General features: G+C 41.5%; 1 protein-coding gene across 1 annotated transcript in view; it reads right to left on the bottom strand.

Moving 5' to 3' along the window:
• The window catches only part of ADAMTS12 (ADAM metallopeptidase with thrombospondin type 1 motif 12), a 168,102-nt gene that overhangs the window by 49,484 nt on the left and 98,138 nt on the right, over window positions 1–20,480 (bottom strand). The window contains 4 exon segments of the mRNA XM_052777832.1: window positions 6,380–6,513; window positions 15,622–15,791; window positions 16,629–16,774; window positions 17,005–17,097. Of these exon segments, the coding sequence (XP_052633792.1) occupies window positions 6,380–6,513; window positions 15,622–15,791; window positions 16,629–16,774; window positions 17,005–17,097 (543 nt within the window).

The raw sequence follows: 20,480 nt of genomic DNA, 5'->3' as shown, positions 1-20,480 counted from the left end.
CTCTTGATGTATGAAAATCTGGGTACCCCCTCTTTTGATTTTGATCTTATTTTACTTTCAGTACATCAGCTACTGTAATCTTCTGTAAGCTTCTGACAGGAAAATCCATCTATTAGACTAATCTAGGTGTAAAGGTTCCTGCATTCTCTAATATTTTCCTGTCATTTTCAGCTCAAGAAACATATGAACTTTTCCTCTATGTGCCAGTGATTTAATGAACAGCTAGAGAAGCTGCAAAAACAGAAGCAAGGAAGGCCCTCAAACTAGGAAGTGTTAAACAACCTCGCATTCTTACAGAGGATTCAAAAAAGACTCATCCATCACTTAATGCCAACACTTAGCCAGCACCTTTGATACCAGCTCTGAAAAACAATGGCCATGCCAAAAGGTTCTGCAGCAGCCTCAGCTTCCCTCTCCTTTCAGTGAAGGCTACTTTCAAGAAAGGGAAGGTTTTGTAATGTCTTTCACACAGACAGATCTCGGCACCAAGGACCATGTTTATGAGCAGTACAGAATGTTACAGAGATAAGTACACATTAAGAAGGTGACTACATTTTTGCCTCCAAGCATGCAGCTATTTGACCAAGGATGGATTTAATGAAGTATTCAAAGCACACAGACGCCACTGCGATAAGTGCAGGATGTTTCTTTGTCTTGCCAAGAGTTCAGATCTGACTCTTCACCTGCAACCTACAGATGCACTGCAGTTTATATTTAACACTTCCTATGAATTTAAAGAGGTAGGTGTGTAGCTGTTTTCTTAAAGAGATGCATTCTGCAGTATATTTACTGTACTATCAGTACATTTGTTAATCACCTACATACAGTTAGTAAAGTCATTGTTATCAGGTGTATTATTAGACCAGAGGAGTAACCAGCCTCTATGGGGAGTCCTGAAAGTTGAAGTTTATTTCCTGTTCTATGCATATATTCACTATTAAACAGAAAGTTGGGGAAAATCTGGAAATGGAACCCTTGCACTTCATGTTCTGCTATTATAAAATATTATTAACAAGTGTTTTGGAGCTTCTCTTTTGAACTTCTTAAAAAAAATTACTTGTCTTCAAATTGTATAATTTTTGCCAAATTAGCATTTTCTGGTTGAAAATGCGTGTTCTTGAAAAGGCTTCTGTTCATCTTTATTTACTGTTCATGCTTGTTTGAGCAGTTGCACCCAGAAATAATTTATCTAGTTCAGGATGTCAGTCAGATATTTTGAAATGAACAACACTGAGCATATGTCCCTTGTGAGTACTGTGCAGTGTAAAAACCCCCAAACACCGAACAAATTAGTCCTGAACAACTGCACTGGTACTAGCAAATGAGTCTGGTAGCAGCACCATAGTACCACCACTTTCCTGCCTTTGGGGTGCCAATTAGTGTCTCTGTGTGGGTTGTACTCTTTATCAGCTCAGTCAGAATCAGCTCATATCCTTCCCACTTGGCCATACATTTCCTTTAGCAACACATCCATGGCGTCAAAATATGACATTGCTATGATATGATGGAATGCCTTTGTCCCTTTCAGTTATAACCACAGAAGCTTGTATTTCGTTTTTCCTCTGATACTTGAAACATAGTATCTGATCAGACATCACAGTCTTATCTATACATGCAGTAGGGTGAGGTGCAGGGATCCCCAATAATGAGGCACTGCAGACAGCAGCAGAGCAGGCAATTTAGTGTGTCACAGTAAATAAAGCCTTATCTTTATTCCTTAGCTCTGGGGGCTGCTGGTGGTGCAATGACCTTCGTATCTAGCAACAGGGCCTCATCTTACAAGGCCATTAATGCCACCACAAAGTGTATATTCTCATGTGTCAGAATAAACAGCTCCAGCAGTTATTCATTCTAAGTACATTTACATGAACTTTAATTTCCAGGCCGTGTTTTACTTTCCTGCTCCAGTGAATATCACATTATTTTTGTCATCCATTAGATTAATTTCTAGATGCTTCCTCCTCCTTTTACTTGCTTTCATCATTCTTCTGGTTCTTTTACATACACAGTAGCCATATTTTCTAAAACTGCCTTAAATAATGTGCCTCAAATTTCTGCCAAATTGCCTGTTAAAAGGGATCTGGAGACTAAATGCAGGTTACAGAACAAGAACAAAATCAGCAGCAATTAGGCTCTGATTCTTTTGCACATGTATGTCCTTGTGCACCCTCTACCAACGAAACGTGCTGTGCTACAGCAACCGTGTGCCATAGCATGCTGCAGCGCAAATTAGCATCCCTTCATGCAGCTCTTTGCCATTGCACCATTCACCAAGAGCCTTTTTGACACACCTGAGACTAGCTTTATTTCTGGTCCCAGCACACAGTGCAGAGGCAGAAATAATGACCTGAATTTCCTGACTGTATTACAGGAAGGAGAAATAATTTCTTTCCTGCTGCTCAGTGACTAAAGGGAAAACAGCCAGAGTTATTACCCTTTTGCCACTTCCAGAGGGAGCAACTTTCACATCACATTGGCAGCAGGGGGGCAGATAAAAAAATCCTTGCTGTCGCTGAAGGCTACGACCTGGATATCAAAGTTACATGGATGCTACATTGTGCTTTTAAGCTCTTCCTTCCATTTGTCTTCCCCACTGATCTCTAAATAAAGAAATCATGTTCATGTCATGTTGGCCATGACATTGCCTTGAATGGAGAGAAATGTGTCCCGATGTGCCTATTTCTCTTATAATTTGTCTAGATGGGTCTGAATCAATGTCCTGTCAGGCTAGCAGTGGGAGAAGACTGAATCATAGTGAGAGGTATAGTAAAGCTACTACAAAAATCTCTGAGATGTGTAATATGCTTTTCAGCAAGATAAAACCCCACCTTCCTCCCTAGTATTACACAGCTGTGTAATTCTCCAATACAACGTTAGTCTCTCAACATAACAATTGTGAATTACCACAGAGAACAGCTCACAGACTTGCATGACTGAAGGTCATTTAAGCCTATTAAAATTCTGTGCAGGAGATGAATGCCTGTTAGAAACAGCAGAGATGCCAGGTCCTCCACCCTCAGCATCTGCACACTCTCAGTGCATACACCATGTAAGCCTTCACTTTTAGATGATGCCATGGCTTGTATTTGACCAAACTTCTCAGTCATGTATGTATCACTGCTCAAACAACATACTCTGGTGGCAATATCTTTGCTTATTAAGACTGAGGGAGCAACTGACTGCTCTAGCAAGAATTAAGAGTGCACTTGTGATGTATAATTTAAAACACAGAAAGATAGGATATGTGTTTTAAAGATCTTCTGAATAAAGGGAAAAAAGTGACACTCAAAGGATGAGTGTGGAGGAATATGGTTAAATAGCAAACTAGTCATGGTATATCTTGATGATTTTAGATTAAATTACTGACAGGTCTTGTTGACTCCCTCTACTTGAAGCTGTTTATAAGTCAGACATCATGACAGGAAGAGGGTCTAAGAAGGTATCTGGAGGAGGGCCAGGCTAGGTGCAAATACAATAAAAGGATTAAGGGGACCACATCTCTCATCTCCTTATTAGCACCACCTGGAACAAAACATGGTTGCAACTGCAGGCACATAGCTTTGAGATCCCCCTTTGCAGCCACTGGTTCCAGCACTGAGCGATTTAACACCATCACATGTGTTTAGGGAACTCCTCTTCTGTGTAACAAAGCTGAGAGAGTACCCATCTATTTTATATGCCAGGCCCTCAAATGAGTTAACAATTCTAGCTTGTCTTTGAATTGACAAGGCAAGTTCTAAAGGAATACCATACCAACACCTCAACAGTAAGGATCCTTTCTGCACTGAGGCATAGGCAGCACTTCTAAAAAATTAAGACCCATGTATTGGACAAATTGCAAGGGCCAAGTGAATCAGCGCTAGTGTCTGTCTGTACTTAGTTCCCACTCACACTTTACGGCTTTTCCAAGGTGGCTAGGAAAGCACCCAGTATACCTCAGGTAGCTAAAATGAGGCATCTCAGTCTACACTTAGCCATCAAGGTAAGACCAATTTCTCTGATCGCTCTGAACAAAACCATGGCAAACTGCAAAATCAGGTTGAAATCAGCTGAATTTAGGAGATTAAATCCTTGATTGATTCTATCTTGTTTTGACATATCCACTAGGAAAACTCTGAACTCGGTTGTTAAAAAATAGCTCCTCTGCACACCAAACACGTGAGTGATATGGACAGTGGATCTAACATACAACATCTCACCATTTTGATTTTTTGCTCAATTTCAGACCTAAGTGAAGTGTTACTTTAGTACTCAGAACAAAGGTGAAGTGTTTTTTTGAGATATAGTACCGAAGACCAGAACAGGGCTTTAAGAGACATCACCACTAATGTTTGTGAACTCCTTTTTCACATCGTTAGCAACACATTGCAATCAGAGTACAAGAATGATGTACCAGACTAATTATATTAAATGCATTTCCAGGTTTATTCACCGTGACCTGTAATGTATGTATTGTGTTTAACTAGCTAGACTAAAATACTAGTGAATTATATGGAGATACTTGAAAAAGCTTCTCCTCAAGTGTTATGTTGGGTACCTATTTCAGATAAAAGAACACTGTCTTTCAGAAATGTGAGCCATTTGGGTTACCTATTCATCATTTGGGCTCATCTGTGGCAGCTGCATGATTACATTGTTCACTCTGTGATTCTGACTCCAATTAAATCTGTTAGAAGATGTGAAGTAGTAGTCAACATGTGAAATGCTGACAAAACTGTATTTATGATAGCACCAGTACCTTGGAGGAAATTTTTTAGGAAGGCTTCGAGTCCCCAGAACTATTAATGCTAAAGTGTATCTAGTATCTACAAACTGCAATCAGAATTAGCTTTTGTTTCACCTCTGATCTATTGCTTCTGATGAATGAAGTTTTGTCATTTCTAAAATAGGTATGAATTTGAACTGTCACAGGCAAGATTCAATACTGAAAGCATATGGAAACTAAAATTAACCACAGTGATCCCAGTCCATTTGGGCTGCAAATCAGAAAATGAAAGTGTAACATCACAAAGACAGCCTTCTGAGTTTAGCACTTGGCCGCTTCCAAGAAAAGGTCAAAAGCACTGATACAGTATGCAACATTTACTACACGTTTCAATATGCTAAAGATGTGTTTCCATCTGGTTTGAACTGCTCAAGGCCAGGTCAGGTCTTTCACCATCATAGTTAGAAGACCCATCCTGTCTCTCAGCAAATTCAAGCAGAATCTCTTCACTGTGTATTTGAGCAGGGTCTTGGTAACTCCCTTTCACAAATGAACGTCCTGCAAGGAAAGCTTAAAACAAATCGTTTGAGGCACTGGCATTCTACTAAAACAGAAAGTCTTCAGAGAGGGTTTGCCAATGACCTATTAAAAATGTGGAGTTTCCATCACTAGAAGTCTTTTAAGAAAAAAATGTGAAAAATGTCAAAAGAGGAGCATGATTCTGTAAAGGGATGAAACAGATGACTTCTTGAAGTCCCTTCTAGTTGCATTTTTATATGATTCCATGACTTAGGACATACAATCCCAAGCTCCCTACAGGGAGCTAATGTAGTTTCCACAAGACACCAAGTCCTGCTTTTGCTTCCAAAGATGTTAACAGCAAAAAAACTATCAGGCTTCAAAGGGGTACAGGACACAAATCCCCAATTCAAAGAAATAAACTGTAGTTGTAAATACATCCAATACAAATAAAGTACTCATTTTATTTATGAGAAATTCACTAAAACCAATGCTAAGACTGTGGGTGTTACAGCATTTACAGAACACACCTTCAAATGCCACACACACACATCATCCTGGAAACCTACTATCAACATGTCGAATACGCAGAGAACTTTATACTTATTCTTCAATAAACAGAACATTATTGAGCCATATACTCTGTGTTTGCCCGCTATCTCATTGTACAGCATTATTCAATTTACTATTGTAAATTAACATAATTTTTACTGCTCTCAAGTGCAAACGTCTGATCCTATTACAAGTCAGTTCAGAACTGCTACATAATCTGTAATGTTAAACTGCATTTTCACAAAAAAACCCCACAGAGAGGGGTGACACCAATTACAACCCTAAAGCTACAATCCTTTGTGAAAACATCTCATCAGAAACAAACAGATTTTCTTAAACTGATGTTTTAAAATAGCAGAAGAAGAAGAGAGGCGTTAAAAGGTACCAAAAGTAATTAGCATTCAGTCTAATGGTTTCATTAAAAAGGATGGAAATGACTCTTGCATCTACTTGGAAAAGCTGTTTCTATAAACTTGTTTCCATGATCATTAAAAATGTGGTAAATTGGGGTATTTGGCCTCGATCCTCAAAAGAAGTTTGTTAAACATTTTCCCATAACTTTTTAAAATTGTAGAGAAAGAAACATGCAAACATACCCAATACCTTACACATGCCATTAATACAGATATCTCGGCTGTGCCTTCCTTCAAAGCAAGGAGTACCATCAGTGACTGCATCAAGCATCTTCTCTGAAAAATGGCCATCTATTGGGCGACAGTGGAGCTCACAGGGGTTTGCTGGAAGGAAAACAAAGATACTTTCTCAGAGAATACTTCAGCGGGACATTGAACTGCAATGCACAGGGAATGACAGTATGTCTTTTCTGCACCATCCACTCACTTTCCCTGGCATTTGACAGAAATGGCCTAATTAGAAACAGTTAGCAGAGCCAGGGTCATATTGCTGACAGAGCAACATGGACCTGATAAATGCCACTTGTGGACTTCTAGGAAGCAGCTGGAGGCTGGTGCCCTCATGCCTCTATGCTCTCCATTAACAGCCAGCTGGCTGAGTCAAGCAGTAATGAGGCCATCAGCTGTGATGGAGAAAGGGATGGGAAACCAGCAAAACCAGCTGTCATTAGTGAGAGGAAAGGAGGAATCTGGGGGTGAGATTGCTAAGGACACTGCCAAGCAACAGTCTTCCACCAGCTGATGGCCGAGTGATTTCAGAGATAATTTATAACGGCTCATCACTGCTGCCAGCCTCTCTCAGAGAGCAGTCAAATGCTTGCTTCTGATCTTCTGCATGTCAGCAGGTTGTCACATCACTGCTTATTTTCAGCTACACACTGGCACTTAATAAATTATTTCAAACACTGGACTTCTTTTCTGCTTGGCAACTTATGAAATGGGGATAATATTGGCAGGTGTGACAGACCCAGGCTGTTCTTGGATAGATGTGCACGGAATCAACAGGGAAGAGAAAAGCTGTAGCAAAAGCAATCTGTGGGTCTCTGAACAAGATTTTCTGCAATGGACCAGCCTTAGTCTATTCCATCCATGGAGTAAGAAGAACCAAACATACCCTGCCTTGCCTCACAGACACTGGCCCTTGGGAATGGGAATTTCAAAACTCAGGCTTCAGAGAGTCAAAGGACACAAGTTTGATAAACATGTTGTGTACACGGAAGATGAGTGAGAACTGAAACCATGGTCAAAGCAAAGACAGATATAATCCCTGCTCTTATACCACTCCCTGGAAATCCTCCAGCAGAGGAGGATTAATGTGTCTGGCAAATCCTCCAGAGCTATCTGACCAAAAAAAAAAAAAAATTATCCACTGTCTCATTGATGAGGGACAGCAATAGAAGACCCGTCTTCTGGTTGTGGTCTATTCCAAGACCCTAGTCTACCCAGGTGCTTAAGCAATTTCTTCATGCTCAGCAAGCTGAAATGCTGTGCTAAGCAAAGCAGTGGGCCTTAAAACTGCCAGTCAGTAGGGACTTCAAGGCACCATTATTGAGCCATTTTAATACAATATCCCTGTGTGCTGCAGAGGTGCCTCTGCTGAGTGACAGTTTCATCCTGTGCCTGACAGAGCCGACAAAAGCCACTCCCTTGGTCTCTGAAGGATGCACAGTAACTATAAATCTTCTACATCCTGACTGATGAATGTCTTTCTCCCTCTTCCTCCTTTGTTGACCTGGGTTGTGTCATACAAAGAACCGTGTTTAAAATCAGAGGAATTTCTAGTAATGAAATTCAAACTTCTGGTAACGCAAAGAAACTAAGTATTTTCCTACAAAAGAGTTTATTCTTTTGAAGGGGGAAATTCGCTCTCATTGCTCTGGTTTGTACAGCACCAATGTATACACAATACCACGCAGTGCACAAGAGTGACAGCAGCTCCTGCCCCCAAAGTGCTTGCAGCTTAAGGACTGAATCCTACACAGCCTGAGCTTTAAAACTATGAATCTCATTCACGTAAACAGGATCTCTGCAGAACTGGGATCCAAAAAATAAAGAAAAGGATACTAAATGAAATCCAAAACCTTAATGAGGAGTTCTGTATTTTCCCTCTTGTCAGTAGAGCTAAAATAGCATCTTAGGCCTGACAACAATGTTGTGCTTGTGGCTTCTCAAAGATGCCTTCGGGAAGGGCAATAGAGTGATTAGAGGCAGAGGACACACATGGACCAAGGTTATAAAACTGGTGGAATTCAAGGTGATGCAAATCATGTTCAAGATTATCAACAGAGATGAGGCTACAAAAGAGTCTCAGGCAAGAACATAAAGTTTGTAATCCTCATCAGCCCTCAAGCCCCTCTGTGAAAACTGCCAGCCATAACATCCATCAGTTGTTCTGGTAAGAGCTGTCGTGATAAGTGATACAAGTAATTTTACTTCTATCTGCAGAAATCTTTTTCTGGCCATGTGGCTAATTTGATTACTTTAGTGCTCTAAGTTTTGTTCCACCTTGCTTACCTTCTCAATGCACCATTTTTTAAACACATAGCACAATACCCTTATGAAAAGGAGAATCCCAGAATTCCAGCTAGTCCCTTACCTGCTCAGAATCTATCTTGACAGACACAGACCTTGCAGAAAGCCATTTCAGCTTTTACATTGTTTGTAATGAAATACGTAGAGCAGCAGTTTGCTGTCTGTACCTCCTCCCTAGTTGTGTGTAACAAGCAAGACGGTATCCAATTTCACTTCAGAAATCCCTGAGCAAGAAAAAGCAGGCAGTGCTGACTGCTGACATATTCCTGACATAACTATGATGCTTTAAGTATATAACTCAGAAAAAGTTTGTAGAGAAAGATAACTCCCTTACTAAGACAAAATAAAAAGTGAAAATAAATAACAAGCAAACTTTCAGACTTGCAAAGGTTCATGATTCAAAGAAGGGCTTTCTAGGCATGAAAGCTTTCCTGGTTTTCCTAATTGTAGTAACCAATGTAAAATTAGATCCTACTTGTACCCACAAATTTTGTATTGCTTTTCTTCCTATCAGTTTTCTAGTGAGCCCCACTGGAAATGAGAAGATATTGCTCCCTCCCCACAAACTCAATCCTATCCAATATTTATACTCCTGCCATCATTCTTCAAGTTATTTTGCTATTTCATCTGCAAAGAAGGCTGGTTAGGGCACCACTGAGGAAATTATCCTAGCACTGTTATTAGCCATTAATTTTCTAAAATTATTTACTTATCTATCATTATTTTTTACAGCTGAGCTCAGGGACCTGACAAAAGATCAGGGCTCCATTATTCTAGGACTGTAAACAAACTGTACCAGAATCAGCCACCGTCCTCAAAAAGTCTAACATTTTAAACACGAAACAGAGACTGATGTAGAAAGTACTTTCATCTCCTATTTTCAGTTGGGGAACTGACACACAGGGAAAATAAATAAGTTTCCAAAACCGATGGAAGAACTTGAAAGCAAAGACTGGCATTGAATTCAGATTTTCTAAATCTTATTCCAGTCCTGAAAATCTAAAAAGACTAAACTGAGATCAGTATAAGCACTAGGGTTGCTCAGAAGGAACTCAATAAAGCAGCTGGTTTAGTTTCAGTTACTTCAGCAAATTTGATTAATTCATAATGAGACTTTAACAAAAAGGCCGTCATCTTAGTAACTTTTAGGCCAAAATATACAGAAATTCTTGCAATCCAGCATATGCATGAACTACTAGATCCAATCTGTGAACACTCAGTAATGACCATGTTCACACAATCCTTGTTCAGAAAAAGCACACTGAATTCCCATTTAAACAGAGCTGATTTCTGCCTGCATAAAGCCTATAGGATTTTACTCATCCTTCCACACCAAAATAGGATCAAAGCCACTTAGACTGCTCCTGCTTAGATTGTATTTATATCTACAACCTCTAGGTAACCTGTTCTAAAGTTTAACCACCCATATGGCAATGAAGATTTCTTAACATGCAACCTGAAGTTCCCTCATGCTGTTTTGGCTATTTCTGCTTGTCCTGCCTTTCATGGACATGAAGAACTGTCAGATCCGTCTCTCTCTGGGGATTCCTGTACTACTTGTGTGGAGGGGATGGGACATTGCAGTATGATGTACAGTGACAGAAAACTTGAAGTCAAATCCAAGTTTGAAAGCAGAAGAGCTACATTCAAACTAAGCTGATAAGACCACGGGGTCCTGCTTTTCAAAGTCAGTTAACAAGGGCACAGAAGAGCTTAGATGTCGACAGCTTCTATTGGACCCAAGCACAACACTGCATGGAGCCATGCAGTCTTGCTAGCCTGTTATCTCTATTAGCTCAAGGATATGCATGCTAAATACTCTTAGAAAGTCTCTTCAGGTAGTTGGCATTTAACTCACTCCATCTTCTCTTTTCTAGAGCAAAACTTGCTTTTCTCAACCTTTCCCGTAAACTATGTTTTTCAAATCATTTGACTTCCATGTTGCTCTCCTGTAAACCTCCTGCAGCGTGGCTGCATCTTTCTGGCAGTGCATTGCTCCTAGCTGGACATAAGATTTTAGCTGAGGTGCCACCAACACTCAACAGCCTAGAAAAATTACATCCTGTTTTTTATCTGTAGTGCCCATATCCTGCACCAAGATTATGGTGCTGGTTTGACTAGAGACAAGATCAATCCTCTAATACATAGAAGAAACCCAGATGTAATGGAATCCCAAGCCACAGAGCTCCCCAGTGACTTATTTGTAATCAGAATGGGACTGAGGAAGCAAGCCAGGAAAGCTGAGTAAAAATCTAAAATTCAGGCATGTGATTTTATTCCCCTATGTATATTATGATGAAGTTCAGATTCACCAAGTGTAAACAGAACAACATTAAGATAACTAGAAAGGAACATATTCCCTTCCCATTTAAATTTGTTTCCCTCACAGCTGACTCCCATGAGTTCACATACAGGAAGGATCCAGCTTAACCTGAATGAGAAGGATGTAATTAATGTGTCTGCCAGCAGAAGATAAGGCTTCAATATTTTTTCCTACTTCACAAGGAAGAAAAGAGCTGGTCCTCTTCTCTTCAAACCCTCACCTCTATGAGAACTCAGAATTGGCTGAGGAAATCCAAAACAAAGAAAGTTAGAAAAGACAATTACCAAACACAGACAAAATGGAGAAGAAAAGCTGAGGTGAAGCTACTTTATCACTTTAACCAAGCTTGGAACTCCAAAAGAAAGTTTAGTTTCAAAGCTGTGGCAGCAGAGACATATCTCATGCTGTTAGGTCAGCCCCTGTGACTGTATCAATACAGATCTTACTTGATACACAGACATATTTTGGAAGAAATATATAATTTAAAACACTTTAGCAACATAACCCCTATCTGCCAGTACGTGAGATGATCCTGGCACTGACTGAGAAAAGAAAGGTATTTATATGATTCAGTGTAGGACTCATACTTACTACATAGAAGTTAAGCCCCGAGAAGCCATCAGATTCAGATAAATGTAACTTGCCAAATGGTGTGAAAGAAATAAATGTGGGGTCAGCCTGATGGCAAGAGAAGTAGTTTAGCACCGAAGTCTGACTAAAGTGTCAAAGTAGGGGCCTGGCTCATGAGAATAGTTCAGAAAATATCCTGGTCAGAGCTGCTGGATACTTTAGCTACACTTGAACTTGGAAGTCCCCTTCATTTTAAGACTCCCAGGGATACTCAGGTGCTCCAGCTTGAGCACATGGGTTTCCATGCTCTGGGGCAAATCCACAACAGGACTACAAAAGTTCCTCAACAGGCCCAAACTCAATTAAAACAGAAGGGAAAATCTCAGTTGGAGTTAGCCTAGGTAATAGCGAGATGTCATTCACTGCTCTTCTGCCAGGTGGCTTGTCAAAGCTGCTTGTTGCATCTCACCTTATATTAAATCATAAGCTATTCAAAAAAGTCTTTGTCACTCATTACAACTGGCTTATGTAAGCTATGAAATTAAAGCCAGGAGAGACAATTGTGACCATCTAGATCATTTACTGTTTTTCCAGCAGGATGAAGGAACGCAGAAAGTCTAATATGTCACAAAATGTTTAGTTCAGGGTTTGATCTCCTTAACTAGGTGCTTCCACACAAAAACTGTTACATGCACTCAGGGCTTGGGAAAGCTTCATGATATTTTCTTTTCCCCTTATAACCCATGTGCAGTATGAGAGGATTTAAAAAGCCTGATAATAAAACACAAGCTGTGTTGGGTTTGTGTGGCAAGGGTTTGGTAGCAGGGGGGTTACAGGGGTGGCTTCTGTGAGAAGCTGCTGGAAGCTTCCCCTGTGCCCCATGGAGCCAATGCCAGCCGGCTCCAAGACGGACCCACCACCGGCCAAGGCCGAGCCCATCAGCGATAGTGGTAGTGCCTCCGGGATAATGTATTTAAGAAGGGAAAAAAATTACTGCACAACTGCAGCCGGAAGAGACGACTGAGAATGTGTGAGAGAAACAACCCTGCAGACACCAAGGTCAGTGAAGGAGGAGGGGGAGGAGGGGATCCAGGCGCCGGAGCAGAGATTCCCCTGCAGCCCGTGGGGAAGACCATGGTGAGGCAGGCTGTCCCCCTGCAGCCCAGGGAGGTCCGTGGTGGAGCAGATATCCATCTGCAGCCCAGGGAGGTCCCCAGTGGAGCAGATATCCACCTGCAGCCTGTGGAGGACCCCACGCCAGAGCAGGTGGGTGCCCGAAGGAGGCTGTGACCCCGTGGGAAGCCCACGCTGGAGCAGGCTCCTGGCAGGACCTGCGGATCCGTGGAGAGAGGAGCCCACACTGGAGCAGGTTTTCTGCCAGGACTTGTGACCCTGCGGGGGACCCACGCTGGAGCAGCGCTCCTGAAGGACTGCACGCCGTGGAAGGGACCCACGCTGGAGCAGGGGAAGAGTGATGAGTCCTCCCCCTGAGGAGGAAGGAGCAGCAGAGACAGTGTGTGATTGACTGACCCCAAACCTCCATTCCCCATCCCCCTGCGCTGCTTGGGGGAGGAGGTAGAGAGATCAGGAGTGAAGTTGAGCCCGGGAAGAAGGGACAGGTGGGGGGAAGGTGTTTTAAGGTTTGTTTTTTATTTCTCATTATCCTACTCTGATTTGATTGGTAATAAATTAATTTTCCCCAAGTCAAGTCAGTTTTGCCCGCGACAGTAATTGCTGAGTCATCTCTCCCTGCCCTTACCTCGACCCACGAGCTTTTCATTATATTTCTCTCCCCTGTCCAGCTGAGGAGGGAGAGTGATAGAGTGGCTTTGGTGGGCACCTGGCATCTGGCCAGGGTCAACCCACCACACAAGCCAAAACCTTCTTGGCAGCAAGCTAAAGTAGTAACAGAGTGCTGTGAAAAGTCTTTGAAATTGGATTGCACCAGTTAAGTGGAAAAGTAAGGGAAGCTGGTGCACACTGACAAAGGTTAGTGTACATATGGTGGATGTGGTGATTAAGTCTCCAGAGCCCTGAAACATCAGCTCTTTTTTGTGTGTGGTTTACATGAGGCTGTTGGTTTGCTTTTGTTTAAAGTCTTGGTTTGTTTAGGACAAACACTCACAAGAAAGGCTCAGACCGCTCCATCTCACAGAGAGCGCACTGTTTCATGACCCTATTTGAAGTTATTTTGCTCAGGACACCTTTAGCAACCAATGGAAAGTGAAAGAAAATTTGAAACTAAGATGGGAGGAAAACTCTCAGATGTACTTCAGTGCAGTAGGTAACGCTGGCTGGACAAAACTGGAAGCAGTGTGCCCATGATAGCCACCCACCCTGAATCATACAATGATGATGCCAGATGAAGGATCAGAACAGGATTTGGCCAACTACCTGCTTAGATTAGCGTTCCCAGGAGAGCCAGCCTATCTGAGGAAGCGACGATTTTTGTAAGTTAAGAGTTTAGCAGCAAGAAAACACTTCAAGTGCTGTCAATGGAATGTAAGAAGGAAGTTGCAAACATCAAGGACATCACAGATCACGGGGGAGATATGTAACTCTAGACTGAAATTCAGGCTGCTGAGAAAACAGGTGAAAACAGTCAAAAAGCTTTTTAAGCCACAGAAAAAATATATCCTTGGCATTTGAAGGATTTTGTAAAAGGTCACTGAAACCCAGGATGTTCCAGATGAAATATATCAGGCTCAGCAATGCAGCACTTAAAGATAAGTGGTTTGTCTGTAAAGCTCCAATCAGCTCTATTTGAAATATGGCATGGACACACCATAGGCCTGCCTTCCAGTGTGCAGGAAGCATTTGATTCATGATTCTTAATTCCCTTAAAAGCAGACCTTCTGCAACAAATGAACATGCAGAACTACCAGTTCTGTAGCTCTGCCCTAGAGCAGACATGAACAGAACGAAGGCCGTACCCTGCAGTGGTACACGTGAGTAACAGAGAGGACTGGAATCCCAACTTCAGTGACAGTTGACTGTAGAAAATGGTTTATGAGTTTGGCTTTGGACTAAGCCTTAGGCTGTTAGCATTTTGCATGGTTTGTTTTACTGGGAGTCCTTCTGAAAAAGTCTTTTTCTATCAACCATATTTTCTTTCATCAGAAATTTTCCTGGAAGTCTGTCTGCTCCAGGTTCATCTTCAATGGTGTATTTGTTAGAAAAAATTGAAACAGTAGCTGAAATTTAGGAAACATATTCAGAACTGCCAGTAACTGTGAAAATGCAATGAACATGCTGAAAAATAATACTGGCAAATGAAAATGAAAGTTCAATCTTGAGCTTCACTTCTCTGGTTTATTTTTTCATTAAAAAATTGCTAGCTTCTACTGGATAATCTACATCTTACATTTATGCATACACCAAGAATCAAACTGCATGGTAATAACTATAACCCCTGTAATTAGTAACTAGCTGTTACAAAGCAAGTTATAAGGCAGAGGCATCGGTTCTGTCTCTACAATACAAGGCAGTACAAAACCGAACATGCTAAGGTAGTACTTCTTCAGTGTGGTGCCAGGTACACTTACCATGCAGATCTGAGTTTGGAAGTAGTAAAGCCATGTTTGTGCAGCAGAAGAGCTCTGCTCATTGGGTGCAGTGATGCCTGCAGGCCCAAACATGCAGCTCTACACTATACTACTGTACTTCTTGTTTTGCAGTTGACACTGGAAAAGATGGTTTAGGTCAATCCCAAACAATTAGTATAGACAAGACTTCAACAGCTTTTCTGCATGCAATATCTTTCCAGGAACTGGGCTAGTTACACTCACAGCCATTAACACCAGAGCTTTGAAGAAACATCTATGTGTAGAGGAGAACCACTGCCTTTGTGTATACACAAAAGGCACACCCACATATGGAGGCACACCAGATTTTTATCTCTAATTAAAGACTTGTAACTTAGTGACTTCTTGCCCTCATAGAGGTTTCTCATAGGTCTGTAAATTTGACTTGTTATACAAGATCTTAAAAAATTTGTAGCTTCGTACCTGTGTTATAAACAGGAACCCAGTGGTAAAATTCATTCTGGTAGGGAACTGTATCAAATTCACTGCACTGCATCTGACGAAAGGTTGGCAAGCCTTTGCGGCAGGGGCTAATGTTACACATCCGATAGCGTTTCCTTTCTCCAGTGCAGTAGTCTCCTCCAAATTGTGGTCTAGAAAAGGAACATTGAGATTGTGACATAAGAATCTGTGTAAAAAATAGTTTTAAAAGAGCAATGTCTTTCAGGTTGCAATGGGATAACAAGGTGAATCTGAATCCTTGACAGGGTAGAGATACCATTCACACGTTCAAGTACCCAGACATGCCAGTATGGAGCACAGAGATCTAGACAAACCCTGTATCCCAAAGAAGTGCTTGCTGCATTGCCCGGCTGAGCTCACAACAAATTACCTTATTAAATGAACTCCCCCAAAATACCATATTTTCCAGAATGCTTGATGGTTCTTCCAGAAAAGCCAAGTGATTTCTGCTGTTAGGCACTCTCTTAGTGATTTCTGAAAATGAGATGTAGGGTCTTCATGAACTCAGATATGTATTAGAAAATTCTCCCTTTCATGTTCTGTACCTATCAACTCATGTGTCTGAAGCTCAAACAAAGCTGACTAGAACAAGACATGAAAGGTGAGTCCTTGATTTCCCTCAGGAACAGATTGCCAGCTATTCTTTTCACCTGGCAGGTGTGGCAGTATTATTAAAGCAACATTTCTATTGTTTCTGCAAAGCCTGAATGCTAAATAACAGAATTTTTTTTTCATTTTGTGTAGAAATAAGCTGCATGGAGGGTAAGGATTAAAGAACGAGATGACGATTCTAAAAGGTGAGCCAACTGAATTTCACACAGGTATGCTTAACTGGGAAGGAGAGGTGTTCAGTGTCTGTCTTGCTGTGGCACCTGCTGATAACAGTCTCATATAAAAGAGTTTCCAATGTCATAAGTACATCAGGGGTCTTGAATAAAACGTAAGAAAAGATTGTGCACTCAGCTTACTCTGGGTTATCGCATGGTCTCTCTGCGCTCTGAACTCCTGCCCCACATGTCCTTGTGCAATGGGACCAGGATGACCAAATGCCCCATCCGCCATGGATTGCTTCGGGAGTCTTGCCTACTGTAATGCACTCACCAGAGAAGCACCACTGAAGAGAGAAGAGAAAGGACACACAGCTTAAGATCACCATCGCCGGAAAATGTTATTGTGAATTGTTTGTTATTTCAGGCCCTGAAGGTCGAAAACTTAAGTGGAAGTGCAAATGGAGACGTCACAGGATGCCCCTCTTTCACGCTGAACAATGACAGAGCTACTCATGGCTCCTCTGCTGCCCTTTTGCAGGCAGCGCAGCTTCCAGGCAGCATGGCTCACAGTCACCTTGTTTTCTCCACATCGAGTTCCATCTGCAGCTGCATCCAGTTTAGAGCGGCAGGAGCCTTTCACCGAGCACCAGAGTGTTTGGCAAAGGTTCTGGAAAAGAAAGAAAACTGCAGCAGTCTGAAGCAGAGCTGAACTTCTACAGCTAAGATTTTCAAAAGTCTCCCACAGTTTTGTACATCCATTTACAAAGCCTTATAAGGGCTGTATTTCCAGAGGCAGATGTTCAGGGTTTTCCACAAAGTTAGCACCCACCAAGGGTCCAAATTTAGGAACTCCTTCTTGGTGTACAAGGATGGACTATCTGACAAATACAAAATGGTGAATACTTTCTGTCAAGTGAATTACTTGAACTACATGCATTCAAATATTCTCCTAATCGGCTGCTCAGCTCACAGCTACATACCAGAAAAATGGCTTTATGAAGTCTGGGCACTACTGTTTATAGTGAAGGTGAACAGAGATTGTACTATTTGCATTTTATGAGTACTAATGAATACAATGTTCAATTTTGCATTGCTGTCTGCCTGAAAACATACAGTGAAATCAAAGAAGGTTAGAGAAGCCAGCCAAGTAAGTAAAAACAACGTCATGTCTCCAAGTACAACAGCCAGGTCAATACTCATGGAGGTCCCAAAACTGGATGAGAAAAAAAGAGATCAAAACACAGGTCTCTTAAAACATCAGCCAAGCAGATGGCAAAGGGAATGATCCAAAAGAAGCAGTCCGGGCTAGCTGGCAGAGAAAAAAGCCTAGTGGGCTGGGTAGAGTAAGGGCCCTGGTTAGTGAATGCATGCATATTAAGTTACTCAGAAACTGGTGCCAGCTTAATGTAGTACCTTGCCAGTAAAGCACAGCATTTCAGCTGCTGCTCCACGTGCAGTGGTCAACTCCAGAGAAGGGACAAAAACTCCTGAGAGCTAACAAACCTAACAGGGCAAGAAACATTACAGCCACCTTATAACAAGTCTTCTTCACTCAATCAGAACTATTCTCTAGAGAGTGAGGACAGACATCAAGGGCTATTCCCCCCTCCTCAGTTCACATGCACACCAGCATCTCCTTTGGTTGACATGCAGGAGCCCTGTATGCTTGGGAACTCCTGAATGAGCAGGGCTTTGTGTGGAAGACCACTTCCCAGTTGGGGAAACCAGGGGTGTCAGAGAGACTGTGCACTCCCAACTGGAACAGCAGAAGCAAAAGCCCAGGGGCTCTGGGCCAGGTCTTGGCTGAAGCTGTTTGAAACACAGAGTTCAGCACTGAGAGAAGGAACAGAGCTGGCAGCATCTACCTGTGAAGCAGTGATAGCTGTAAGTGTCATCAGAGAAAGGAGTCAATAAGAAGGATCTCACTAGCAACATCCACTGGGATTCTCAGAGCAAGCAACATGCCAGGTTTGGGAGCCAACACAGAAACTGGGCACTTGCAAAAATCCAGCCCCAATAAGCTAGCAGCAACGTTTGGCTGAGTGTGAAATGCAAAACTTGGCTGCTGGTTTCTGACCTGCTTCTATTTAAAACAGCTAAGCTTGGGCACAGTCTGTTTTGAGAAAGTTGCCTTTTATTTACTTTCTGCATTGTGTGTTCACCTTGGTTGTCATCTAGAACACCAGAAAGAAAGTTGATAGTACAGAACATCTCAAAGCACCCCAAATCTCTAGTTGGAATACAATGTCTGGGGCATTGCATCTCGGCTCATTTAGCTGCTTTTGGGCAATGTATACAAGTCAAAGGTTGTTTTGCAGTTCCCTATTTATAGTTCAAGAGCAGCATTACTTAGCAACTCTTTGTTAAGCCACTGTTGTCAGGTTCTCAAGGCAGAGCTACGCAAGTGTTCTGGCTGATGAATTTTCTTTCATTATGAAATTCATCACTTATTTTAAATCCTGTATAAAGAATATGTTTTGTGCTTTTTAGTGTATAAAGTGCACTCCTGTACTGTGTTTCAGACACCAGAGAAAGGCACAGGAACCGAACACAGCTTTCCACTGACGGTTACATTTTTATGAAGTGCACTCATAGATTTCAAAGTCAAGAGTTCACAGAGGAAATTCTTTAGCTTTGCAAGAATTTTTCCATATTGATCTCCATGTAGCAGACCTTTTTTCCACCTCTAAGAATCCTGGAATAACAACAGTAAATGAAAAAGCACTGTTTACTGTGTGCTTTTGGAGGCAACAGCCAGAAATTCATGACATTACCATGGACCCACTGCAAGGCAAGTGATTTTTATCAGAAGCAATACAGTATACACTTTCCACCCAATCTATAAAATCAGAGTTTGTGCCTTAAAGAAAACTTGAGTCCAAAAAAACCCAGTTTCACTGAAGTCAGTGAAAGTTTTGGAGATAAAGAGAGGGCAATAACATAAGGATTCTGAGCTGCTACACCCTGTCCTATAGGAAACTATGGATCTACCTACCACTTGGAAAATTCCTTCCCCTATTGTGTATTTTGCTCTTCTTTTCCTTATTAGAGGTATGATATTTATGTACTTCACAAGATGCTTAGAGGACTTACTACCTAAATGGTTCATGGAAACCACTATCTGAATTATAAACCTCAGTCTTTGCTAAGTGTAATCACTGAACCCTGGGACATATCCAGCTAAATACAGATTCTTCTCTCAAAAAGAATCTGTGGATTGAATTCAGTCAGACATTGAAAGTTACAGAACAAATGTAGCCTGGTCAGTTAGTGAGTGTTAAGTAAAGAGTGGAAAGGCAAAGAACAGTCAGACCTCTTAGACAAAATGACTACACTGATCATGCAACATGCCAGGCAGACTATACTATTCACAATTCCTTTCCTTGCCAGTTCAGCTACCTGTAAAACACAGCCCTTCCACTAAAATGCAAAATGAGATTATACCAATTAATCTTCTGACATATGTCTAGCTGTAAAATTGGTTAATCAGGAGATGTCGAATGTAAAAGGCCTACTAGCTTCAAACCCAAGGAGAGGTAGAATGAACTAATACTGCAAAACTACCTTTAATTTTCTGTCTGTACCAACAGACAAATTATGGTAACTGAGGAAACTGGAACAGCAGGTAATGAAAGCAATCTTTCAATACCTGCTTCAGATTCAGTAGTTGCAGTTCAACATCGGTAATTATGTTATCTATTAAGGCTGAGAAGATAAATCAGAAATAATATCCCTAATAGAAAGGTAGATGAGGATACATGTAATTATCTGAATGGAATAAACAGTCAACATCAGCAGTCCCCAATCCACAGCTGTGCACAACACCTTGCCTACAAAACACTCCAGCACTGCTGATAGCCATGATGCCACTTCTGCCACAGCCCTGTTTAACAAGGGGAGCAAGCTGGATGCTGTCTGCAAAGTTTGCTGCATATTGCTGCCCAAAACACAGCAAAAATTAGTGATCACGTAGCTAGACTAGCACTTGAAGCCACTGTTTCTGAACTGTTCTATGTAGAAAAATGCTGTACAGAGCCAAATAACCCTGAA

The sequence above is a fragment of the Harpia harpyja genome, chromosome Z, assembly GCF_026419915.1.
Source record: "Harpia harpyja isolate bHarHar1 chromosome Z, bHarHar1 primary haplotype, whole genome shotgun sequence".
NCBI classification, from domain to species: domain Eukaryota; kingdom Metazoa; phylum Chordata; class Aves; order Accipitriformes; family Accipitridae; genus Harpia; species Harpia harpyja.
This window is presented reverse-complemented; position numbering and strand designations above follow the sequence as displayed.